The sequence below is a fragment of the Nyctereutes procyonoides genome, unplaced genomic scaffold, assembly GCF_905146905.1.
Source record: "Nyctereutes procyonoides isolate TBG_1078 unplaced genomic scaffold, NYPRO_anot_genome, whole genome shotgun sequence".
Lineage (NCBI taxonomy): Eukaryota > Metazoa > Chordata > Mammalia > Carnivora > Canidae > Nyctereutes > Nyctereutes procyonoides.
This window is the reverse complement of record NW_026575125.1, coordinates 15,698,729-15,726,039: the sequence shown is the minus strand read 5'-3', so window position 1 is coordinate 15,726,039 and position 27,311 is coordinate 15,698,729. Positions and strand designations below refer to the sequence as shown.

The window sequence follows — 27,311 nt, the reverse complement described above, 5'->3', positions numbered from 1 at the left end:
TTTCTTTACGAAAGATTTTTAAATGTGGAATTATTGGACAAAACCATGTATATATTTTATGGCACTTTAAGCCATTATTATGAAATTGATTTTTGAAGGGTTGTACCAATTTACATCATCACTAGAAGCGGGAAGAGTGCTTATTAGTGTTTCAAGCTTGAATTTCTTTGATTAATAGAGTTCTCTCACATTTTCTTTTTTCTGTCATGTGTTTGTATTCTTTGCTCTCATATTGAGGTCTTTATATTTTTCTTACTGATTAGTGTATTATTCCTTTGTCATTTCTGGCAAATTGTGCTTCCCAGTTGGTTGGCTTTTCACTTTGTTTACAGCTGGTTTTGAGGTACAGAAATAGTACTTTTTTACACAGATTCGTTGTTGATTTTTTTCATGATTTCCCTGAATAAAATCTCACATAATTTTTTTCCTTCTTTATACTGGCTTCATTTTTTTTTACTTCTAATTTTTAATCTCTTTGGACTTTTGACATGTAGTGTGTGGTTAGTATGCAAATTGATTTTTATTTTGAAATAGCCACTTTTTCAGGACCATTTCTTGAATAATCCTGCCCTTCCCCCCATTAATTGTGATATCTCCTTTGTCATATACTATTACATATATTAGGGAATTTTTTTCTGGACTTTTGCTTCTGTCCCATTAATTTGTCTCACCATTCTTATATCAATATAGTTTAAGTATTGTGACTCTATAGTATGTTTTAATATGTGATACAGCATTTGTCCTTCTGTTATCACTTCTCATTTTCAAAAATATTTTAGCTCTTCTCTTTCATTTTAAAATTGTTATCATGGGACGCCTGTGTGGCTCAGTGGTTGGGCACCTGCCTTCAGCTCAGGTGATGGTCCTGGGATCCAGGATCGAGTCCCGCATTGGGCTCCCAGCAAGGAATCTGCTTCTCCCTCTGCCTGTGTCTCTGCCTTTCTCTCTGTCTGTGTCTCTCATGAATAAATAAATAAATCTTTTTAAAAATATTAATTGTTATCACATTTTACTTTTTAAATTTTTAATTTTTTAAAGATTTATTTATTTTAGAGAAGTGGGAGGAGGAAGGAGCAGAGGGAGAGGGAAGAGAGAATCCTCAAGCAGACTCCCTGAGTTTGGAGCCCAATGTGGGGCTTGATCCCAGGACCCTGATATCATGAGCAGAACTGAAATCAAGAGTTGTCTGCTTAAGTGACTGAGCCACCCAGGCACCCTTGTTACCAAGTTTTTAAAAATTCCATTGGGATTGGGATTTGAATTACATTGAAATTGCACATCGATTTAGAAAGAATGGACATTTCCCCAACTTCTTTTGTTTAACAGTTTTGTATTGTGCCATATGAAATGTCTTCATGTACAATGCATAAATGAAATGCTTTTCTCTCCCTTGCCCCTCTTCTGCAGACATCATAGTGGACCAATTCTTGCAACCATACACCAAATTAAAATGTACATCCCTTCTGAATACTAGACAGCTAATTCTAGTGACCCAGTGACATAGGACATTATTCTGTTTAGCCAAGTGTCAGTAAGGGTTTTATTTGTGAAGTCTTGCTTCCTCCTTATGTCATCCCTACATAGATTGAGGTTATTTTTGGCTCTTGCAAATAGAATCTTTTCCCCCTCCTGTTTTTTTTTCTTAGCACAGAAGAACATAACTTTTGAATATTTATGTTGTAATAGCTCTTTGTGGAATACTCTTGTTAATTGAAAAATGTTCCCCTTTAATATTGAGGGAATTGTTAGTATTTATCATATTATTTTAGAAGGTGGATGAGTGGAAATTACAAAATGCTGTATTTGAACAAATGACATTTTTGTTTTTTTAGAGATTTATTTATTTATTTGAGAGAGAGCACAGAAGCAGTAGGGAGGGGCAGAGGGAGAGGGAGAGGCAGGCTCCCCACTGAGCAGGGACCCTGATGTGGGCCTCAATCCCAGCACCCTGAGATCATGCCCTGAGCCAAAGGCAGACACTTCACCAAATGAGCCACCCAGGTGCCCTGTCATAGGTCCATTTTAAATATGAAGGAACCGAGGTGGGAAGAAGTAAAATGACTCACTGGCTGCAGCAATAGAGGCAGACGTGGAAAGTGTCTTGCTGCCTTCACCACAGGAAAACCTAAGCAGTAATATGAATAATAGCATCCAGAAAGCCTTAGTGAATGGCTGTTCTGAAATGATGATTTTTTGGACACTTGTAGCTGCATGTTATTCTGTTAATGCACTTAGATTCTTTTGCGTGTGTGTGTGTGTCCATGTTTAGATTTAGATTTTTTTTTTACTAGATTATAAACTCCTTGAAGGAAGAGGCTTTATTGTATTCATGTTGGAGCCAACTTTAATTATCAGATGGAAGGATGTACTTGTACTCAACCACTCTAAGCTTTTTGAGAAATGAGTTACTGGAAAGAATAGTACCAGAGGGAGAATAAGCTTTATATTAAGTTAATATATTTAAGGAAAAGCTGTTGAAATTTTGTGATTCAGAGAAATTATCTTGGTTACTGAGTGCCCAGGGAGAGAGAAGACTTATTAAGGGTCTGTTTTGGTAAGTCGATCATGAGAATAACTACTGAATCTAGCTCTCAGCCTGCTAATGGGCCATTAGTGGAGAGTGAGAAAACCAATGGAGGTTTCCAATGGAGGAGATTTGAACCAGATTGAAAGACTATGAGGGTAACTGTTTTGGGAGAAGGCTCCGGACACTTTTCCAATTTCCTGGTGAAATGTGAGCTGAAAGTAGGGCAAAATTTCCAGGGTAAGGGAAACTTTCGCTTTTGTCATCATTTTAATCTGTATTTGGTTTGTCACCCTTCCCCAAGGTTTTCTAAATAAAAGTGTGGAGTTCAGTTTATTTTACATACAGCAGTGTGTCTGCTCTTCCCGTTTCGTTGGAGTACACGGGCCAGATTTAGCTTTCCCTTCCTTTCTGGGCTTCTTCCTCTCTGATATTTGATTGCTCATCATCACTACGATCAGAGCCAGGGAGAGAAAACGAAGATATTAATCAAAGGAGATGGTTGGATTATGTGATTATATGTTAATTTTGCTCATCAGGAACCCATTATTATGAATTATCAGTGATTAGTACTGTGTCTTCAGATTTCAGTTTAAGTAAGACTTGTCTGTGTAGCCACCTCCAGGTGGGTTGCTGGAGATGCTAGAAGTCTGGAGTAGGGACCCCCTCCCACCCCCCCCACCCCCAGCCCTCAGGTTTGCACTCTCTCTTACTTCTTTCCCCTCTCCCCACAGCCAGCTTGGGTGAATTCTTTGGTATCGTCATTCCTTCCAAAGGAAAATCAGATTTCCAGAATGTTTTGCTATTGAGTTTTTCCCCTTATTCTTTTTGACCCTTTTCTAGGCCATGTTATTTGACAGATTAAAGCAAACAAATGAATAAAAGCACACAGTTAATAGTTATCTTAAAAAAACACATTGTTTAGGGGAAAAATGACATCAGTTTTATGTTTGACTTTTCAAAAGCTTTAAAGCAACTCTTTGATAGTATCACTGGGAGTAGCTTGTTTCTTTTGAAGAAGTTAGCCTCCTTTGTAATTTACTTTTGACGAAATAATTGAGATAAAAGATAAGATGTATCTATACAGAGGGAAAAAGTAACCGAGTTACTGATGTGTCTACCTTGTGGACAGGGACAGGCAAACCCAAATGAGCCAGGAATGGACATTCTGTATCTGTTTTGTGCATAGATGTATGCTTAAAAAAGTACTTCACCCTTTCCTCTTAAATTTTGGCCCTATGGCTCTGACCCTTTTTTCATAGAATTTGAGTGCAATTCACAGTCATGTTTAAGAGCCTCCTTGCCTCTTTCCATTCTCCCTTCTCTCTCTCCTTCTCCATCTCTCTCAGTGATGACTTACTCTAAGCTCCATCCCATCCTGGATCGGGACCCTAGGCTATGTCCATGTGTCATTAGCTTTTATTTACATTTGTGCAGGCTTGACAGGAATCACATAGATCACTGAAATCCAGGGATGACCCATAGAAACCATTTTGCAGTTTAACTGTAAATCTGCTATTAGCAGAGCTTATGTAGGATGCAGTTTAATTTTTCTTACTCCCTGCCAATCCTCCTGGGCGGGGGTGTTAATGCATTGAAAACTGACCAAACCTGGGCAGCGAGAAGGAAGAGAGAAGAGATTGCAGGCATCAGTAGGGTGGATCAATCTCTCCCTCCCTCCACATCTTCATAAATTATGAATTGTATTGATCTCTTCATATTGATGCATGAACTCATTCTATCAGAAGCCCAAGTTGGAGTAGAAAATGGAAAGTGATCATTTATTAGAGCTGTGTGTCAACTGTATGATGAAACAAAACAAAACAAAACAAACAAAACCATGCAGGCCTGAATGGCCTCCCTTTCAACCCTTGGCTTGTGTGTGGCCAGAGGCAGATAGGGCCTGGGCCACCAGCAAGACTTGATAACAGTTGACAAATATCCTGTCTGTTTTCAGTGGTTTAGAACTTGACTGTCAGTTCGTAGAGGCTGGGAAACCATCGTGTTTCCTTTTGTCCCTCAGAATTCTGCCCAGGATGATTCAGAGGCCCTTGCTGGAGGACCCCTGAGACATCCCTGCCCTTCTCAGCTCTCCCGGCCCACAGCCATTTGGGGAAGGTCATTTTACCTTCCGAAGCATCTGTTTCTTTATCTGCAAGTTGAAAGACTGAGAAGTTTCCAGTAGTTTTTAATCTGAGGACCCTTTCTAAAAATTTTTGACCCTTTGGATGGCAAATTTCTGTGTATTCTTCAGATTAGGATCGGTGTCCTGCTTATATATAGTCCTGCGAAGCATTTTAACCTCTACACTCATTTTGGCTAGTAAGCCTTTTGGAATATTAAAAAACTTAAAGATCCCACTCTTTTCTTTCAAACCCTTTCCAGAGTCCCCAGGAAGGAATATTGTGGTCCATGCTGCATACTCTGTACATTTGAGCTCCTACAGCCAACAAACATTTATTGGATGAATCAGCTTTCCACATGATCTGTCATAAGCTTTGGGAGAACTTGAGAGGGTTCTGGCTTTTTGCTGAGAAAGCCCTATGGTGATTTTATTGAGTAGTGAAGTTAAAACAGTGTTTTGCCTTTTGTAAACCACCCATTCTTGCCCACCGCATGGCATTGTGGGCTCTTTACTCTGCTTGATTGCGCGGGGTTGAGTGGGTGGTGAGCTGTGTATTCATTTTGCATTCAGCTCAGCATGCTTCAGGATCCTGTCTCCTCCAAAGGCTTTTCATTTCATCGCCATGTTTATTTCAGTGGGCGTAGGATTAAATCATTCATGGTAAATTGCATTTAATTGCAAACTCTAGGTACCAGTCCCATCCCCTCAACTTTGTTGGGTGATGCCTGAAGACTGCTAGCTAAGTGATGATTTTTTTTTAAGATTTTATTTTTAAGTAATCTCTACACCCCCAATGTGGATCTCAAACTCACAACCCTCACACGTTCCTCAAACTCACACGTTCCACCAAGTGAGCCAGCCAGGGATGAATTTCTTTTAGTATGTTTCAAGTTTCAAAACATTGTTTAATAAAGATATATAGAATGAATCAAGAAGAGATGTGAATGGATATTTGTACACCCATGTTCATTGCAGCATTATTTACAGTAGGCAAAAGGTGGAAGCGACCCAGGTGTCCATCAGTGGATGAATAGATAAACAAAATGTGGTATCCATATAATGAAATAGTATTCAGCCTTAAGAAGGAAGAAATTCTTACATGTGCTTCTACATGGATGAACCTTGAGAACACTATTATAAGTAAAATAAGCCAGTCATAAAAGGACAAATACTGTAGGATTCCATTTATATAAGGTACCTAGAATAGTCATAATCACGGAGACAGGAAGCAAAGAGGCATTGCCAGGGGATAGGGTGGTGGGGCGGGGGTGGGGTGGGGTGGGGACTTAGTTAGTGTTCGATGGATATGAAGCCTGAGCCTGAGAAGATGAAAGAGGGAGATAGATAGGGATGATGGTTGTACAATAATGTGAATGTGCTTAATGCCACTGCATGGTATACTTAAAAGTGCTTAAAATGATAAACTTGATATTATGTATGTTTATCACAATAAAAAATGATCAAGAATAATATGACAAATACTTAATACCCTTCTACCCACTATCAGCTAAGAGATTTTCAAAATGAAGAACTGCAGTTGGCATGTCACTTGTGTTACCATATCTCAATTTCATTGTGTGAATTTTGAGGCATGAATGATGACTTCGATGAGAGACTTCCGTGTCAGGGGAGTTTTCCTTCTGCTTTATTTTCCATTTGCATTTGTTAGCTAAAGATAAACATACTACAACAAGTAGGAAATGTATAAACTTGCTGTCCTTTAAAATTAGTGTCTCTAGAAACTTCTAAAAAGAAATTTTTTTTGCAAACTTCTTTTACCCTCTGGACCTCGATGAATATGGAGAAACAGTCAAGGGAAATAACACTCAATTTACCAGGACAGGAGACTGAGACAACATATTTTCAGCTGTTATCCTCCTTGCATGTGTGTTTTAACATCTTTTGAGGATCTCCTCTGTGCCAGGCATTGTCAGTCATATCAGTTATCTGTTGCCACAATAATACTGCATGACAAACAACCTCAAAACCTCCATGGCATACAACAGTGAGCATTTATTGCTTCTGAATCTGGGGTCAGCTGGAAGCTAGCTGGATGGCTTTTCTGATTTGGGAGTTCCTCCCATAGCTGCAGATCAGCTAGCATTTGGCTTCATGCTGTGGGCAGCGAGCAGAGTGATGGGCTTCTCTGATCATATCGAGTGGGGGCAGGAAGCTTCTCTTCTTTGAGACATCCTGGGCAGATCCATCTTCATCTCTCACTATGCTACCCTGGCTTAGGGCGGCCTGCCTGTCCTTGTACCCATCCATCCCTGGCTGGACCTCATAGCCCAGGTTTGGTGGTCTGCAGTAGAGTGGCCGCCGAGGGGCAACTCCTGTGTCCTTAGCTGCCCCTGCATCATTGAGCAGTGGATTCTCCTACCTGTCAGATTCCTGCTGCTCCTTTCTTCTGCATTTAGCTGGCGGCATCCCAACCTTCATCAGTTCATCCCATGAATACTTGAGAGTCATTTTTAACTTGTCCTTCTTCTTTATCCCCTTCATTTGTTGCTCCTCCCTTTGTTTTTGTGGTCATTACTAAGGAACTGTTCTGGGCTGGGCCCTGGGAGAGCCTCCAGTAATCTCCAAAGAGGGAGCCTAGGATGTGAGAATCAGACTGTTCCCAGGCAGCGTGGGCAGGGAGAGGAGAGCATTATGTGCTGGGTGATGTGCTGTCCTGTTGTGGTGCTGGTAGGGGCACCGAGCTCCATCTCAAGGGCAGTCAGGGACAGTGTCCAGGAGGGCATCATTTCTAAGCTGATGATTCTGCCTTAGCAATCAATATCTGTCATTCCTCCTTGAAACAGTACAAAAATATTATCCCTGGTCTCTTGATTTAGACCCATATCTCTTCTTGTAGACCAGAGTTTGGTAAATCACAACCTATGGGCCAAATCTGGTACGGCTTATTTGTATAAATAAAGTTTTATTGCCACACAGCCATAGCCCTTCATTTATGCATTGTCTGTGGCTGTTTTGCTCTACGACAGCAGAGTTACGTAGTTGCCACAGCGACTGCCTGGCTTGCAAAGCCTAAACTATTTATTCTCTGGCCCTCGAAGGAATAACTTTGCCAACCTCTGCTGCCGATGGGCAGAAAAACTCAGTTCCTGCCCTCCAGGAGGTTTCATCTCACAAGAGGAGATTTGCTTATGTGTGATGTATAGAAAACTTTGTAATGAAGTCTGTGGGGGAAAAGATTTTTAAGTGCTGGAGCAAGTAGTCCAAAGATTGGTGTTGTTAGAGGGATCCATGCACATTTATTTCTCTTTCCTTCCCTCTGCTGTTTTTTTCTCTAGTCCATGAATGAATCCACATTCATTTTCTTTCTTTTCTTTTTCTTTTTTTAGAGAGAGAGAGCCTGCATGTGCCTGCACATGGGCGGGGTGGGGGCAGAGGGAGACAGAGAATCTTATGCAAGCTCCATGCCCAACATGGAGCCCAACTCAAGGCTCAATCTCACAACCCTGAGATCATGACCTGAGCTGAAATCAAGAGCTGGTCACTAAACCAACTGAGCCACCCAGGCGCCCCTCCACATTCATTTTCTTGTTTCAATATTTCTAGATTGACATTTTCTACATTTACAATGTCTAAATTTACACTTTTCATGACATTCAGTTCCTTCCCTCTGAGGAGGAGAGTAAAGGTGTAGAGCAGTTTGGAAAATGAGAAGTCTGAATGTGAATTACCATCTTTTAAACATACCTTTGCTACTCTCCTATACTTAAAACGAATGTAGGAGTTGCTTAAATAAATGAGAAAAGGCCTTTATTTGCTTTGAACAAAGAGCTAATATATGCACTGCTAATCTATTTGCTTGAAAAAAGTCTGCTGAGAAACCTTCCCTTACAGGTAGCCTGGTCCCTTTATTTGCACTGCTCATTTGCTCCTAGAAACCTGTCCTTTTTGGGATTACACCCCTTCAGAAAGACCTTGGTATCAAGACCATTTGCAGCTCCTAGAGGAAGCTCCCGCCCCACCCCTTAACGGGCTTTGTCATTCTGAGGACCACAGAATTGCCCCCTTGGAAGGCAGCTTGTGTGCTAGTGTGTTGTGTAGACCTCACTGCTCTTTTTTTTTTTTTTTTAAAGATTTGAGTCGTAATTTTCTTTTAGACTCAACCTAAGTTTTCTTAGTTAGACTCAGTATTAAAATAATACATGGTTAGTGTCAAAACTTAATTCAGGGCTGCCTGGGTGGTTCAGTGGATTAATTTTCCAACTCTTGATTTTGGCTCAGGGTCATGAGATCAAGCCCTGCATGGAGCTCCACCCTGGATGTGGAGCAGGCTTAAGATTGTCTCTCCCTCTCCCTCTGCCCCTCCCCTCACACATATTCATTCTCTCTCTCTCTCTCTCTCTCTCTCTCTCTCTCTCTCTCTCTCTCAACACAAAACAAAACAAACTCTTAATACAGGAAAGTCAGAGTACAAAGAGTCACATAAACCCCTGCCTCCCCCCCCACCCCGGCCACCATGCACACTAGCTCATGATTATCTCCTCAGATCTCCACACATATACATTTGGATGAGACAGAAGATATTGCACATATTTGACCATAAAATTTCAGTTTCAGATAGTATGACCTAATTCAAACACATAGTGATACAGACATGTTGATGGGATCATAGTGTTTATGCTGTATCATGATTTGTTATGTAAGGTAAAGCGAATCTTGGAAATCTTGCCATACCAGTTCATTTAGAGCTATGGCACTCTTTTAAAGTCCATGTGGACTTACACCTCAAGTAGACTAACCAGTCCCATAGTTGAAGGACATTTAGGGTGATTCTGGTTTTTCACTATTCCAAATAATGTAGCATTGAACATTTTGATGTATTTTTATACATTTCATATAACTTATCTAAAGTATAACTTCCTAAAAGTGGAATTGCATTCTGTTTTTTTTTTTTTTGCATTCTGTTTTTTTAATTAAAAAATTTTTTGAAGTATTGCTCAGATGCCTCCCATCCCAGTTGGACTTGTTGACCTTATCGTCCTTCATCCTCTAGGGATACCCACAAAGATGGGAGTGTGGCAGGAGTCGAACAGCCCCTCCAGGCAAGTTGTATGCAGTTATAAGCACTGGCACAAACTTTCCTCCCTTTGTGGAACATTTGTGCACTCACTACCCAGCAGGCACTAGGGACTTTCAGGCAAAGAATGACAGCACAGCTGACTAGGGCTGGAAGAAAGACGTGTGTGTGAAGCTCTCTGAGTACATGGAAGCCCAAGTGACCACCTTATCCTGGGCTGGGGGGACCTTGTAGTTGCCTTTCATAACTTCACTAGCTAGCAAAGGGAGAGAAATGCAGGGCTTGGTTGGAGCGGGGATATTGGTGGTGCCAGATGTCAGCCTTCAAATGAGCTGTCCTGGCATTTGTGGAAGGGAGTGTGGGCACTGAGCCCACGGCGCCTTGATGATAGTTCTAGCCACCCACTGACCTGGGTAATAAGAGGGCATGTGGCAAGCAGCCTCCTGAAGCCTGAGCCACATGGCTACTCATGGATCAGGACCTGTGATGTTGCCTGATGTGGTGCTTTTGTCGTGATGTGCTCCTCCAAAGGCTATGGAATATTCCAACAGATGGAGTCCAAATGTTATGTTTACTGCTCTATTTTTTAATATACATAATTCCCCTCTTGCATCTTTGGGTTTCCATGTAAACCATAATCTTGAAAACAGGGATTAGGAGTTCTTAGCCTTTTTTTTTAAACTGCTGTGAAATCTGTTTGTCAGTCTGGTGAAGCCTGTGACCTCTTCTCAGAATAATGTTTGTAAATTAATAAAATAAAGTCCATAGGATTGCAAAGGAAACCAATTATGCTGCAGTACAGTTATCAAAATACTGCAAAAACATAAATAATACATATTCTATACGGATGCATCAAATAGCAAGATCCAGCAGTGAGTCTAGAAGCTATCATAAATTTTGAAGTGAGGGTGGGTGTAAATGATATTTCATGATAACTGCAGTAACAGGGACGTGAAATGAAAAGATCTATTCAGGTGGTAGGAAATCAGTAAAATCCACAGGTGCTGCCAGGACCAGTGTGGTTCATTGCCTTATATGCATAGTGAAAAGGAAGGCCAGATTTTAGTTAGAGGATAGTAAAATTAAAGATATAATTTTCTTCCCATCCATGTTTAGATCCCTGAATTAACTCTGTCCACAAACCCCCATTAAGAGTCACTCACTGCTTTTGGATACAGAAGAAGAAATTGTGGGCATGCAATCCCCCACCTTTGCATCAAGAAAATTCATAAATACCCTGGCTTATTCCCCTGCCTCTTGATTCTGATGGGGATGAGCAGGGAAACTCTATTAAAAATAAGTCAAAATTAGAAAAAAAAACATTTTGACTAGCTGCAGTAAAGATCTTTCCCCTTCTGCCTCAAGAGGGAAATAGGGAATTTTTTTGTCATTCTCTAAATCTCTCAGGACAATGGCTGTTTGGGGTACAGATTTTAAGAACTGAGAAACTCTAGGGATCCCTGGGTGGCGCAGCGGTTTGGCGCCTGCCTTTGGCCTAGGGCACGATCCTGGAGAATGCCACGTCGGGTTCCTGGTGCATGGAGCCTGCTTCTCCCTCTGCCTGTGTCTCTGCCTCTCTTTCTCTCTGTGTGACTATCATAAATAAATAATTTAAAAAAATTTTTTTTTAAAAAAAGAAACTCTAGGTTTGTTTGTGGTAGGTATTTTCCCCTTAGAATTCTCTCAGGATAGGCAAGGGAGGTGGCCCCCAGATGAGAGTCTCTCGGATTTTCTAGACCTTTGCCACACTTCCACGTGCGCTCACCTGCACTCCCCCCTCCCTCCTCTTGTTCCCGCCCTTCCTCCCCCCTGAACTGTAAAAGTTAGGGGTCTGATCTATTTGTCAGCAGCAAAGTTTGAGAATGCCTTTAAAAATAGATGCGTTAGAGGGAGTGTGTTGGATAGAAGGGAGAAATCTTGTTTATGCTCAACAAATAACTTATATTTAGAATCTTCCTTCAGTTTTTCCTTTGAAAATCTGTATTCTCATTTCACTTGAATGACTCTGCATGGAGCATTTAAAAGTAGATCAAACAAAACTCTATAAATATGTTGAGTTCTTTTGGGCATTTTGCCAAAATAAGCCTTGCTAAAGCAGAGAAAAGCAATGTGCTTTATGTATCGGATTTTCTCTTCTGAACATCCAGACTCCATCCCCCAGCGACATGGGGGCCTGGACTGGGGAAGTCAGGCCAGGGACACTTGGGGAGGTGTCTGCCTGGTATGGTCTGTTGTGGGTTGGCCCATTGAGATTAAAGGGCATCCTGAAAGGCCTACGCCACCCTGGCGTGGGGAAAGGGGAAGACCTGAAGGATGTTTAGAGACATGGCTGACTGTTTTCTGATGGGAAAGGAAGGATGGCGAAAAGAAAATTAGTTGAATAGGCACAGATCATTAACACGGCTGCCTTTTAGCAAATTCACAAATGGCAAGATGAATAGAGCCCAGAGAGGGCATCAGGTGGCAGTACAGCCTTCTGTGAAGTAGGTCTGTCCCCATTGTTCCAATTTAAGAGGTAGGAAAACTGAGGTGAAGAGCCACGATGTGACAAAGAGCATGAGGTGTGAGGTGGTCACAGTGCTGGGGCCACTAGATTATGTGTCTCTCCTGTGTCGTGAGGCCTAGGATGCTCTTCCTGTGCCTTAATGCTGTCCGTGTAGACCCCGTGTGCAAGGCAGTAAAATCAGAGCTCATGTGTCCTTTCGGTGGGTTAATTCATGTGCCATTTATATAAGATGGTTGAGCGAGAGGACATTACAGTGGTAGAAGTTCTTCATGCACTTGGCACCAAAATTATAGATGTGGCTTCTAAGGCAATATCAAGTATTAACATTGAAAATATCCAGAGGCAGACTCTCTTTGCAGAAACTCAGTTTTGTTGTTGTTGTTTTTAGAAACTCAGTTTATTTAATGGATGGCCCCTTTCTATATCGCACTAGCAGCAGAAAGTTGATTTTTGGGATCATACGTTAATTGACTGACTATTGAAACTCGCTTCAGTGGCTTCTTTAGAACAGAGCATTAGACTCCAAAGCCTGTAGGCCCGAGGGAGGAGTAGGTCAGGGGATCTATGTCCCTTCCTTTGCTTCTCCATCAGTGAGAGAGAGTGGGCATTTGTGATGAGATGGCATCCTCGGAACCATCATGAGGAGTGTGTGGGTGTCCTGAGATGAGTGGCGTTGGTTGAAGAAGGTATGCGTCAAAGAGCCGAGGTGTCAGAGCTGAAGGGGTGAGGCAAACAGACTCGGCCGCTCAGTGGTAACATGCATCTGGTGGGATGAGGGCGGTGCTTGGCAGGGGAGCCCAGAGCCCAGACAAGGCACCCCCGCAGCTGGGTGTGTACGTGTTCCTGTGAGTGAGTGAGTGAGTGAGTGAGTGAGTGAGTGAGGCGAGCAAGCTCAGAAGATGGACACAGAGCCCCGCTAACCCCCGCCGGCCCCTACTACCTGGAGGGAGACGGCTGTCTGGCCTGTGCAGTCAGGCCAGGGAAAATGAGCTTGCATCCAGAACTGATAGGATATGATGGGGCTCCTTGGCTTTTGTAACAGCGTCTGATCAGAGTAATAGTAGTGTGGACTACAGATGACGGAGGCGTTTCTCTGGCTCACACCTCCCGTTGTCCTCACGGACTAGCCACAACCAGTTCAGAGCCCCCAACCCCTTGGCATTCAGCCTATGACAACCACCTTTCTGTCTGAACCAATTCGTATTTATTTATTTACTTGGAGAATAGAGACTAACTTTACTATGAATGTCATCAAAGCCTAATCAGAAAAATAAGTTTCACAATGCATGATAATTATTTTAATAGGCAACTGTGATGATTTTTTTAAAATTATCACAGTATATTATTATGTGCTCTTTGTAAAAACAAAGTGACTTGCAGAAACATTTACACGAGTCTCTCTTTACGTTCTCCTAATCCCCCTTTCCAAAAATACCACTGTTAATTTGGGGCATACCCTTTTCTGTGCTGTACCAGCATGTTCTTGTATGCACACACCCCTTCTTTCATTTATTTCATTCTATCAGGCCCTCACATATTAATCGAATGTTGAATGGATCCATTTATTCATTAATAAACATTTCTCAAGTGCATACTCTGTGACTACGTTCTGAGTGATAGGAGTAAATCTTGGAGTCCAGGGTGGAGGTTATAGAGGGAAGAAGGGAGTGGGTATGTGTTTTCAATGTGGGGAGCAAACACATATTATGTGATTTTCTCTTTTAATTTAACCTATTAGGGGCACCTTTTCCATGTTAGTATATATAGAACTGCTTGTTCGATTTAAAGAGCTGCTTAGTTTCCCGTGGCCTGGATATACCACGCAGCCAGTCCCTCTCAATGGACATTCAGGATGTTTCCTGTGTAGATCTCTGGGCATAAATGCATTTGCTATTAGAGACACTGCTGCCCTGCCTGAACCTTCTTATACATACATCTCTCCCTACTTAAGTATTTTCTGTCTTTTAATGGGACTAAATTTAAAATCAAATATATGTTATTTCCTGCTCAGATATATCCCTGCTCTGTCATTTGGTATGGATAATTGACAGTGGACCATAAACTTAGGAGAAAGCATTTAGGAGTACATTAGACATTGTTTAATATCACAGATGCTTCAGACTGCAATGTTGGAGAAGGTGGCACTTTTGACCCCATGGCAAGATGACAGGCCACCATCTTTCTATCTCTGTAGCTGCAACAATTCAAGGTGGTATTAGCTTTTTAAAAAATTGTGGTGAAATACACATAAAGTAAAATTTACCATCTTAACCATTTCAGCATTGGCTTTTAAACACATGTGGGTGGGTGCCCTGTTTAACACCAAACAGTGCTGGTTAATTAAATACTGTACGTTTCCACTGTAACACAACTTTAAAGAGTTAAAGTTGAGGCTTTAACTCTTTCCCTCCACCCTCACTGACCTTTTCCAGTGCCTCTTTGTCTAGAAAATTTTTGTTCACAGAACAGTGACCCACAGACAGAATATGGAATAGGTACTCATTAGTTCATTCATCCATCAATCCATCAAGAATGGACTGTCTGCTCTAACAGGGCCCAAACTAGGTGCTGGGGATCAAAGACAAGTGAGAGAGGGGCGCTGGCTGCCAAGAGAGCAACTGAAACACATCAACTAATGATACTGTGTATCTGCCTCTCTTTCCCTGTGTATATGATTCCTTCCATCATGTTTTTCATGACTGTTGTCTTTCATTGTCTTCTGCCTGCTTCTAGGCTCCCTCTGCCAAGGTATTCTGCACCCCCCCCCACACACACACACCAGCCACTTCTCCCTACAGCACTGTCCTCATCACATCTTGTAGTCATTTCTGTGTCCAGAAACTTCCTGTGGGGAAGTTCTCATCCTGAGAGCATCATCCAAAGTTCCCCAGAAATGCACATTTAATCTGCCTTCCTGGTATTACCCTGGCTTTGTGGAAGAAAGAGGGCTGTAGACCACAACTTATTTAACTTGTGTGCCTCATACAAGTTATCCAGTCTGTCTGTGCCCATTTATGAAGATAGGGCCAGCATCCTTAACCTTACAGGGTTGGTGCAAGAACTTGTAACATGCCTAGCATGGTTCTTGACACAGCAGACACCTCGTCAATATTTGTCTCTTTCATCTCCAACAGGACTTAGTTGATTTTCCTTATGTGACTTTTGACTTGACCTGCCTCCCTTTCCACACCAGTCATGGCTTCAAGGCCCTAATAAATGGTTCCCTACCGATTCTATATTTTCCTCCTGTATTCTGGAGGAATTGGGAACAAATGAGCACTGGCATAGCTATAACCTCTTTTCAGATGAACCTTCCCTTTGAAGTAGCAGGCAAATGGATTTACTGTTTTCTGCCATGCAAAGATGTTGATTATAGGCAGCCCTAAGAGAATCAAGGAGGCTCATCTCCAGGGACCAAACAGTGCTGGTTAATTAAATATTGTACGTTTCCACTGTAACAGTCCAGCCACAGCCAGAGGGGTTTGGCAAGAAAGACCCAGAAGTTCCTCATTTTTCTAGCATGCCACCAACCTCAGAAGTGTCCTCCTCTTCCTCTGAGCTATGTATGTTACATTGAAACAGGATAAGGAGTGAGAATTTTCCCAGAAAATGGTATGATGCTGGGTCTGGCAAGATCAGTCATTCAACTTTCTCTCTTCCCTTGCACCCCAGATCCACTGGATGCTTCTAGTAAAAGGGGGTGATTCTCCACATGTATTTAGTTTACTTTGCATTGTCTTTCCATCTTGAAATAGGAAGCCTAGCCTTTTGCATAAATTGAGGTTTCTGACTCAAGAACAGCCTCTTCGGGAATCTGGAATGTGCTCAGTAACTCGGGGGGTTGCTGCACCCCCAGCACTGGTGGCTAATGAATCATAGCAGAGATCGCCATCTTTTCCATCCTCTGTCCTCCCAGGAGCACATTTTCAGAGCTAGAGGCTGTTTGGTAAGACTTTTCTGAAGTCCTATGAAATTAAAATTACAGCATGGCACCATTCACCTGGGGTATGTATTAGCCTGATATCACCAGACGAGTTTGATTTTTCTTCCCCTTGGGAGAGGAACCTGAATGTAACACCCATATAGCATGTTCCTGGAAAATTCCATTTATTTTTGAACAACCAATCTGTCTAGATGTCTCTTGCCCCTGACTCTGTTAGATTTGCTTGAGGAGCTCTTAAAATACAGATGCCCAGACTGTTGCACCCCAGACCATTGATAAAGGGTGGGGCCAGGGAACTTGTATTTTTTTTCCTTTCCCCTCCCCTAAAATTTTTATTTAGAAACATTTCAAATGTACAGAAAAGTCATAACAGTATTACAGTGAACACCCATCCAGATTCACCCACTATTAGCATCCTGCCATGTTTGTTTTCTCCCTCTATGTATATGTATATGTATATGTATATGTATATGTATATGTATGTATATGTATATGTATATGTACACACACCAACATGCCCATGCACGCTTGCACACACACACTCTTTTTTTCCTTAAACAATTTGAAAGTAAGTTACAGATATCAAGACGCTTGATCCTAAATACTTTGGAACCAGGACATTCTCCTCTGTAACTGCAATAGAGTGAGCACATGCAGAAAATATAACATTAATATAATGCTATTATCTAGCATTGGTCCATATTCCGATTTCCTCAGTTCTCCCAATAATGCCCTTTATCACCTTTAAAAAACCCCAAGCGCAATTAAGGATCGCATGATATTTAGTTGTTGTATCTCTTTACTCTTTTTAAGTCTGAAACAGCTTCTAAAACAGTAGTCTTTAAAAAATTGTATGTGATCGTGATTTAAGAAAGATTTTTTTAAAGATTTTATTTATTCATGAGAGACAGAGAGAGAGAGAGAGAGAGAGGCAGAGACACAGGCAGAGGGAGAAGCAGGCTCCATGCAGGGAGCCTGATGTGGGACTCGATCCCAGGTCTCCAGGATCAGGCCCTGGGCTGAAGGCGGCACTAAACCACTGAGCCACCTGGGCTGCCCAAGAAATATTTTTTTTAAAATTGGATCAGTTTCTGTAGACTGTCATTGTTTTGGATTTGCATGAGTGTTTTCTCATGGTCAGGTTTAGGGTAAATGTTTGGGGCAGAAGCATTCTGTAGGTGATGTTAAGTCTTTTTCCACGTGCCACGTAAGGAGTCCCATTATTGGCAGTGTGAGCTTTAAGACTGTGTCTATCTGGTTTCTCTATTCTAAGGGGACCATTTTCCTTTTGTAATTAATGAATACTCTGTGGGGAGATACTCTGAGACTCTTTACACATCCTAATCCCCAACAAGCTTTCACTCAGTGGTTTTAGCAACCATTGATTCTGGCCATGATGCTTATAAAATTGCGGTTGTCTGTTTCTATCATTTCTGTATTTATCAGCTGACATGCTTTTCCTAATGGAGAGCTTTTGCTTCTTGCCCTGTACCTATCTATCTAATCAGTTCACCAAGCTAGGTAGCTATGAACCTAGCTACCTCTTGAACTAATCAGCCTGGGTTCATGAATTATTTTGGAAATTAATAAGTGATAATACAACCCTCAGTACATGCTGCCACTGTCCCAGATTTGGCCAGTGGAAGCCCCGTCAAGCATCTGATCTCTGTGTCCTTTTGAAAGTAGCCCTCAAGTGTTTGAGCACTTCACTGGTGTTAGCATTAGTGGATATTCTGTTCTCACTTTGTGTTCTCTTTGCCCCAGCCCTGGAAGAAGCTATTATTCTGTGGAGACCTAGTTCCTCTGGGACTGCTATTTAGATTATGAAAGCTCCCCAGGTGATTTCAATATGCAGCCAAGAGCAAGAACCACTGGTTAGAGTCCTCTAAAGGGGGATCACCTGTTCCCGTAAGGTGTTTTCTCTTTGTCAGTCACTGTCACCCATTGTCACCTGGAATTAGTGGTACTGATTCATTACTGAGGTTTAGATTTTTGTGGGTAGTGTCACTTGGTGAGTCAGAATTATGTGCAGGTCATTGACCCCAATACCCATAGAATACAGTTCCATAGGCCTTCCCTGCATTTCAACCTCCTGACACAGGTAGATGGTCCCCAGGCCACGTCTGGAGAAAATGCCCGAAGTAACCCTGGAAACAAGATCAGGGGCTTCTCATTTTCTTTTTGACCTTTGTCAATGTTTCCTCTCTTGCAGTATGATCTCAGGATCCTGCCATGTGCCCTAGGCATGCAGCGAGGATCCATTTGATTTAGTGGGTTCCTTGAAAATCTCAAATGATTTAGACCCTTGTAGTCATACTGGTGTTCTGTCATAGGAGGTATGTGATATAAAAAAAAAAATAGGCTGTGTGCTTGTTGAAAGCTTTCAGTTGAGCCAAAGACCTTTTTCAACCACTGCATTGTTGTTATATTTTTGTGGTCATTGAATGAATCGGCCTAGTAAAGTTTTTACATGTAGACCCTAGATGGCTCTAAAATAGAGACGAGTGTGCTGTTTCTAAGGATGGGTCATAGTGCCCTTCTTAGTTTCTGTTCTGTCATTTTTAGAGAGTGTGAGTGAGTATACTTCGTTCCCTCTCCTTCCAACCAATTTTATCTCATTAAAATATCCAGCAGCAATAGCCTCAGTATCCAGCAGCTGTAAGGAAATGCTCCTGATTTGTGGTTTTTCACTTCCTGGTTTCACATTTTCACCACGTCCCACATGGCCCAGCGAGTCCTCTCTGTAGTCTCAAGACCCATAGCTGAGAGTTCTTAAGAACAGTCAGACATGGGAGGCAGTGGCTCTGGGGCTGTAAGACCTCTGGTAAAACACTCAATCTCGGTGTTTCTTCTTGTTTGTAAATAGGAGGTTCAGTATGAGGATTAAGTGGGGTCATCTATACATGGTGCTTAGCTTTGTGCCATTAGGGCTATTACTTTCAGTATTTAGACACAATAAGTGATCAATAAATGCTAGCTGGTATTGTCTTATTAAACCAAGCTGGTTCTGAATGTAAGGGCAGGAATACACGAGGCCCTAGAGCGGGAATTGGGAGTATGCTTGCCTTGCCATCCCCATGCCTATGTTTCCACCTGTGAATGCATGGTGAGGCACTGGCATTTTGTGGCCATCATACAGTGTGGCAATAAAGGAGAGACATGTCAGATACACCCTGTGAGATCTGCCTTATCCATTCATTTTTTGGCAGACCATGTAAGCACACACATTTGCACGTATATCCATAAAACTTATGTTTGTTACTTTTTGTAGTTATGTCTTAGAAGCTAAGTGGTCCTGCCTAGAAGACACAGGGACAAAGGATGGTGGCAATGACCGTCACATGAAGGAGGAAAAACATATGTTCTCTCCTCTTTCTAGTTGTTCTAATAGTGATTTGTATGGTTGGCCACGATCAGCAAATGCATTTAAATTTTCTTTCAAGACTCAGTTTATCCCATAGAAAAAAAAAGCCCAAAGTAATGTGTGAAATCTCGAGTTCATGTGGACCGGGCTCTGAGTGTGAATGTGGTAGCTCAAATTCAGGGATTCTAAACCACAGCCTTGGGCAAGTCATCCTAGTTTTTCTCCAGTTTTTACCAGCTATTAAAAGGAGATGACAATGTTGTCTATATACCTCCTCAAGGAAGGTCAAAACTGACTAGTAAACATCACTGAAATGCCAGGAGGGGGAAATACGGCAAATGACGTCCTTAAAGTCCCTCAAATTTTGTTTGGACAGAGGCAGCTGAAATGTAGTGTCTCCTGACATCAGCCACCCACCTTGAACTGGGTTTTAGATTGGGTAGATCTGGCAAGAAATCGGAATGGTGATGTGCAGAAATTGAGGCCTGGCAAAGCAGCAATCCAGGAATATGGGTGAAAATCTAAGGCTGTGTCACCCAGTGTTACAGGAAGCAGTTAAATACAGATTGCAGAGAACCTGGGACAAGACTTGAACAGAATTGGTTCATCCAGCATTAGGGGACAGCTCTGAACTCAGGCTGAGGAGATACTGCTGCTCACTAGCTTGATGTCCTTGAATAAGACATGGAACCCCGATTTTCTCACTTGCTAAATGGTTGCTCATTCTGGCTCCTCTCTTTTTCTTTCTAACTCACGTGGTTGGCAGGATGAGATTGGATGATGGATACCAGAAGTGCTTTAGAGAAGATCACAAGCTATCCCAGCGCCAAAGGGAGTAACTGTTTCTGCCTGGGGTCTGGTCAGGTGGCCTTTACCTTCGGCAGCCTCTGGATACCTCACTGCAGGGCTCACTTTTCTTGATCCTGTATGTTGGTGATGTGTTTGATTGGACTTTATGCCACCAGTGAAGCAACCTTCTTAGAGGCTTTTAAGAAATATCGATTAGTCTGACAGATGGAAACTAGTAAACGTGTCATTCTTCCTGATACCAGACAGGGCATTATAGGAATCTGATGCAGAGATTTGGTTCCAGAGAAATCTGATTATTCTGTTCCAGGTCCTGAGTCTGAGGCGTTAGTCTATCCTTGAAGAATACATCACTCTCTCTTTTGCCATTTGTGTAGCATTGGGTTAGATGCTGTTTCTTACAGAGGGTTTTGTGAAAATAGGAAATTACGTATAACTGTGTTTCATGATCTCAGCCAACACTGGGCCTTCAGATGTTATTTTCAAATAGCTTTGGTCAGGCCTGGTGACTTCTGTGGTTGTGAGTGTTAGGTTTCAGAGATGTGTCATGTTTACTTGTTCTGTGTTCAGATTTGTATGTGCAGAGTTTGCTTTTAATATAACATCTAGCAAATAAAAGCTCTTACCGATTTATAATAAGAGGTATATATATGGGGGCAGGGAAGTCACAGGGAGTAGGAGATTGGTGCCGAGATCGCCTCGTTGTCCAGACCTTCTGTGCTAGAATGAGGAGTCCGTACCTGTTATAACACAGATTGCTGAATTTGCCTCCTGTTGCATTGGAAGCCATGGAGCCACAGTGGAATTCTTTGCTCTGGAGTACCACTCTTCCCCAATCCCCCCTCCCCGCCTGTCCCACCCTGGGGAGAAGCCAGCTGGGATGGGCCCTCACTGCTTGGGAGAGCCGAGCCCTCCATGGCTCACCCTTGGCCGTCAGACAGTGCAGTCAGCAGCTGGCAGGGCCCAGGAGCTCTGCATTTGTTCTCCCTCAGGACCAGGTGGCTTGTGGTTTTGCACGAAAGTGTGGAGTGTATTTGTATAGTCACCAGAGATGTGATTAGACGAGATATTGATTCTGAACCTCAGCCCCCTTCCTTCTGTTCGACTCGGTTCTTCCCCTAGTGAGATGCAGGCAGAGAAAAATAGAACAGAGAGAACTAGGCCACTGGCTTTTGAGACATATTGATCAGTGAGCACATCCGATGTAGCAGACCTTCCCCTTTGTGTGATGTCATGCCGCGTGGGGCCTTAGTGTGGCCTGGGATCACTCCCGCAGGGATTTGCTTTCTCCGGGAAAGGACTAGAAAAGGAAAAGAATCACTGTAGGCAGTATCCAAAAAGAATGGCAGCATTTCTAAATGTGTTTCCTTGAGGTCGTTGATCGCTTTGGTTTTCTAGGCCATGTGGTGGCAGGAGGGAACAATATGAGGTGGTGAGCCTTGAGCAACAAACTTCGGAGCAATGCTGGTCTCACTTCTCTGCTATCCACCTCTCCCTGGCTTGGGCCGCCACTGCCGTCTCCGTCTGTCCCCCTACCCCACCCTATCGTACATACCACATGCATGTTCTTTCTGCCCACAGGGCATGTCTGTGGTGTGGACAGTTGTTTCTGTACCTGAACCAGCTCTAAGCCTGGGCCTCGCAGTTGGGGTCCTCAGGATGAGCGAGATGCTGGAACCTTCAGTGTCCTCCGGTCAAGTGAAGTGTGGTCCTGGCTTTTATCTTGATTTGCCTGGGTTGGCTCTGTGTGAGCAGCCAGGGATCCTGCTAATGGGTCCCCTGGGACAGAAGGGAGTGGACCGAAGTGGATCTGTTGAACCCCTGTGGGGCATTTGAAATGGCACCAAGGGCGGGCTGAAATCTAACTAGCCTTTGCTTATCAGGCCTGAGTTCCAGCATGTTGAAAGGGTGCTGATTAGTAAGAAAAAGGCCAGGCTACTTTATCTTTTCCTTTGCACATTTGGGGAAAATTTCCTCTGCCTTGCTAGCATTAGAAGCAGACCATTCTTTTTATTCTACATCACATCAGCTTTCATTAAAAGTCAACAGCAGCAAAATACAAAGCCCCATCCGTGGAAAAGCGTTTAAGGCAACACTGTGCTCCAGCGCTTCAGGGGTGGGGTTTTTGCCTTCTGCACCAACGGATCGGTTTCTCATATCCATGCCTTTCTGACCCAGCAGCTTTTAAAAGACCAAGAAGCATTGCTCTGCTTTCTACTGCCTCTCTCTCTGAGACCAGGGCTGCCGTGCCTCTAGCCATGTCCCAGAGAGCATATTTGAGACAAGTCAGCTTAATTTGCCTGCATGCCTAGGAAGCCTCTCTTTAAAAATCTAATTTTGAGACAAGAGCTGTATCTAAATATTTTGCTTTTCCCATCCAGGCGAGCGACGGAGGCGCCGTTGCCAGGTGGCATTCAGCTACCTGCCCCAGAATGACGATGAGCTTGAGCTGAAAGTCGGCGACATCATAGAGGTGGTAGGAGAGGTAAGTGTGCCAGGTAGGTGGGCGGGTGATCTCCTATGGGCTGTCAGGACCCACCCCTGGTTGACCTTGCTGTGGCGGATGCTAGAGCTTAACAAGACCTTACAGGCTATGAGGTTGAGTCTCTTCTCAAAGGAAAGGATTCCCAGAGAGGAATGCTGCCAAGCCCACGAGGAGCAGGTGTGGGCCATTTGAAATTATGGTCTTTCTCACATGGTGTGCTCGGTGCTTCTGGGTTTCCAGTCCACTGCCACAGCTTTTTCTCCTCTGCTTCAATTGCTAGTAGACTCTGGCTATCCAGAGTGACCCTGAGCCATCTCTAGAGGGTGAATTTGGTTTTCATCCTGGGGGACACTGGATTCAAAGGGAAGGAAAAGAAGTGACTCTTATAGAAGACTGGTATGTGATAGGCATGACAAGGTTCTTTATACATGAGCCCATTGGATGGCCTATCGCTTGTGGATGAGAAAAGAGGCTAAAGAGACCCTAGAAGAGTTAAGGCTGAGGGTTGGAGCCAGGTCCACCTGGCTGGAGACCCTGTTCTCTCCACTGCACCACATTCTCTTATTCCTGCTTGGTCCTGGCTCCCCACACACTGGCACAGGCTTCTCAGGCTCCACTCTCCCACTCTGGGCAATCCTGGAATTCAGATCTGGAACCTGATCATTCATTCTGATTCAACACATGTACCTCTCTATAGAAATACAGTTCTCTGGTAGCTTTGGTTTCATGAGTACCATTTGACCTTATAGAAACCCATGGTTTACAAAAAATAAAAAATAAAAAGGAAGCTAGAAGTCAAGGAGGAGATTAAGTGAACTGTGATGTGGGTCCAAGTAGCAGGGCTGATGCTAGCCACCAGATTCCCTGATGCCCCTACAAACATAAAATGAGCATGCATCAAAGCCTTATTTAACCCGTTAACAAGGGGATGTGCAAGATGGTATGGCTGGCTCAAAGAGAATTGTGGAAGAGCAAAATATTTATAACTAAAAAGGAAAATACTTGATTAAGATTGCTAAGTCAGGGCACCTGGGTGGCTTAGTGGTTGAACGTCTGCCTTTGGCTCAGGTCGTGATCCCAGGGTCCTGGGATCAAGTCCCGCAATGGGCTCCCTGTGGGGAGCCTGCTTTCCCCTCTGCCTATGTCTCTGCCTCTCTCTCTCTCTCTCTCTCTCTCTGTGTGTGTGTGTGTGTGTGTGTGTCTTTCATGAATAATAAATAAAACCTTTTTTTAAAAAAAGATTGCTAAGTCAGATGTAAAACTACACAGTATCCTACAGGGCAATAAACTGTAACCTTTGAGATTGTCTCTTCTAGGGAATAAGGCACTTGCATCTCTGGCAGTCAAGATTCATTTTTATTGCTATCTGAACAGAATCATTCTCATCGCTCTTGGTTCTGCCAGTTAACATACACACTAAAGGAATCATAAATAGTGAATAGGGTGTCAAACAAAGATATGTATCTCTAAAGAATCAGTTATTGGGACTCCCATTGGCACTGGGAGGGCACAAAGTAACCTCTATCGCCTATTTCTCAGTTTTGGAGAATTTGTATTGACATGCCATTCATTCATCATTTTTTTGAGAGAGAGAGAGTACATGTGCGAGTGGGGGGGAGGGGCAGAGGGAGAGAGAATCTTAGGCAGGCTCCATGCCCAAAGTGGAGCCTGACTAGGTGCTTGGTCTTACAACCCTGAGATCATGACTTGAGTTGAAATCAAGAGTTGGACACTTAACCAACTGAGCCACACAAACACTCCTCATTCATCATTTTTTTTTTTATCCCTGTTGCCAAGCAGGACACATAGGAGACATTTGTTGAAAGTTGAATAAATGAAACATGAACAGACAACAGTGTAGAACATTTATGCCAGGGGTAGAAGGACAAATTTCTTTTTTTTTAAGATTTTATTTATTTATTCATGAGAGACACAGAGAGAGAGAGGCAGAGACACAGGCAGAAGGAGAAGCAGATTCCTTGCAGGGAGCCTGATTTGGGACTCAATCCAGATCCTGGGATCACGCCCTGAGCCGAAGGCAGACATTCAACTGCTGAGCGACTCAGGCTTCCCAGAAGGACAAATTTCTTAAGACTGAATCCGTGGGAGAAATTCCAAAGGGAATAATAAACAGTATGACTAATAATTTAAAAAAAAGTTAAAATTTTGGTATAATTTGAAGCAAGTTTAGCTAAAAAAAAACAAAAACAACAACAACAAAAAAACCAAACTCAGAGAACAACAAATAAACGTTTTGCAATAGATCATGAAAAGTTATTATATATATCACATATGAAAATATATTAGGAAGATACTGTAACAATGATAAGTGGTAGATAAATCTGTCATAAATACAAGTCCCACAAGGAGAAAGAAAAACCTTTACCATGAAGAAATGTTCCACACTGCTATTAATTAAATAAATGTAAATTAAGAGGATAACGGCTCCTGCTTTTGAGAATCCTAAGAAAACATTTTGTGGTAAGACTGTTGGTAATACCGAGAAGTGGTAACTTTGTATATCTTTATGATCCTAATATGCAGCTATTTAGCAGGGTATGGCAAGAGCTGTACAAATCTGAATTAACATCCTGTGAGCCAGTAAGCTCACTCCCAGGAATTTATCCAAAGAAAATGGTTAACAGAAAAAGAATATGTGAATTGAGTTAATTGCTTGTGATAATGAAAAATAATCAAGAGAGAGAATAGTTATGTGAATTAAGTGATATTATCCAGCTAGAAGATCGTGAAGACATTAAGATGGTAAACCCAGAGGTCTTTAAATCTATATTTATTACAATAATGTGCAAGGTAATTTTCTGTTAAATTCTGCTAACCAGAGAGCTTTTCAACAGCGGGATCTTGTCTTGATCTATCTTTACATACGTGGTACCTGAAAGAGTGCCTGAAACCTAGTATGTACTTTAATAAATGCTTGCTGAATAAGTAAATGAATAAATGGAAGTCTGAAAAGATTTTTTTTTTTTGCAAAATAAATGAACGATCAGGACACAAAATTGCATACATTAGGACATAGCCATGTAAAATATATCTCCGCACATGTGATTAAAGACTGAAAGGGAACAAGAATTAAAACTGGTTGTGTCACAGAAGACAGTTTTTCCTTTAATGTTGTAATAATGTTTTATGTAATACAAATCAAAATAAGGAAGATTATTAACACATTTCTGGGAGATAGTGCCTGCCCTTGCCTGCCTGTTGGCTGTAGAGAAAGCAGGCATGGATCGCTGCAGGAGAGGAGGGATTGCAGGTATTATTCTTCTCTCAGTGATGATGTAGGACGTCCCTGCCACCTGCAGGACCAGCGTCCTGTTCACTCACCACCAGTTCCATGCTAGATTTCATGATGGACTTGCTTCACAGAGGAAAAAGGAAAGATATGTAGCCTCAGATATTTATGTAAAACAAAATGTAAAGGTTGGCCTTTTAAACCATATTAAAAAATTACATTATCAAAAAATGAATTTTCCCATTATGGCAATTTACTTGTAATATTGCAGATACTTGGCCATAATGTAAAATATGCCTTTTTATAATGGATGTATAAATGCCAGTGGATATTTTCTCATTCCACTGGAAATTAATTAACATCCCAAATCAATAAAAACTCTTCAGTCATGGGACAGATTGAGGTAAGACCATAGTATTAGCTTTGCAAGACTATGAAATCAATCAGTCTATCGGGCAATAAAAGTATAATAGGTGATGTTGTGTATGTGTGTATAAATATGTTATATTTTTATTGAGTGATTAATAGATTGATCCTACAGTATCCCAAAGCTATACACCCACACAAATGCACACACACCCCTTTCCCTAAAGGAGCAAAAAACCCCAGACAACTCTTCAGAGGATTTTGGGGGTATGGACTGGTTTGTTGAAAAAGGTTGAATCAAGTAGAGGATCAATCGTAGGGCAGCCCTGGTGGTGCAGCGGTTTGGCACCGCCTGCGGCCCGGGGTTTGATCCTGGGGACCCTGGATTGAGTCCCACGTCAGGCTCCCTGCGTGGAGCCTGCTTCTCCCTCTGCCTGTGCCTCTGCCCCCCTCTCTCTCTCTGTGTCTCTATGAATGGATAAATAAAAAATCTTAAAAAAAAAGAATCAATCGTAAAACATATTTTGTATATATTAATTTAATTAGATATATATCTTATTTAATTAAGACAATTTTATTAAGATACTATGTATCCTAAAAAAAGATAATATATATCCTATTTAATTCTGCCATAAAATATGAAAATGTGCATTCATTTGCCATTTGTCACCATAAGTTCATAGAGTCAAGGTGTTCTTCTTAAATGCAGGTTTGCTGGTTTGAGTTATGTCCTCTCTGCCTCCATGTTGCCTCCTTCATGATTTCCATCACTTTTTAAAAAAATGGATTGACAACAACACAAGGGAAGCAATCACAGTACCCATTCCTTCTAAATAAAGTTCTACTGTCCACTGCCCCCAGTGTCTTCTGGTTGTCTCATCCACACCTAATTTGGCAGCAGGTTTT

The 27,311-nt window shown here is 42.2% G+C and overlaps 1 protein-coding gene across 4 annotated transcripts in view; it reads left to right on the top strand.

Annotated features, from left to right (window-relative positions):
• Positions 1-27,311, top strand: part of SH3KBP1 (SH3 domain containing kinase binding protein 1) — a 336,529-nt gene that overhangs the window by 151,711 nt on the left and 157,507 nt on the right. For all 4 annotated transcript variants that reach the window (XM_055337567.1, XM_055337566.1, XM_055337564.1 and 1 more), the window contains one exon: positions 22,686-22,789. In XM_055337567.1, coding sequence (XP_055193542.1) covers positions 22,686-22,789 — 104 coding nt within the window. The remainder of the gene's footprint in view (positions 1-22,685; positions 22,790-27,311) is intronic.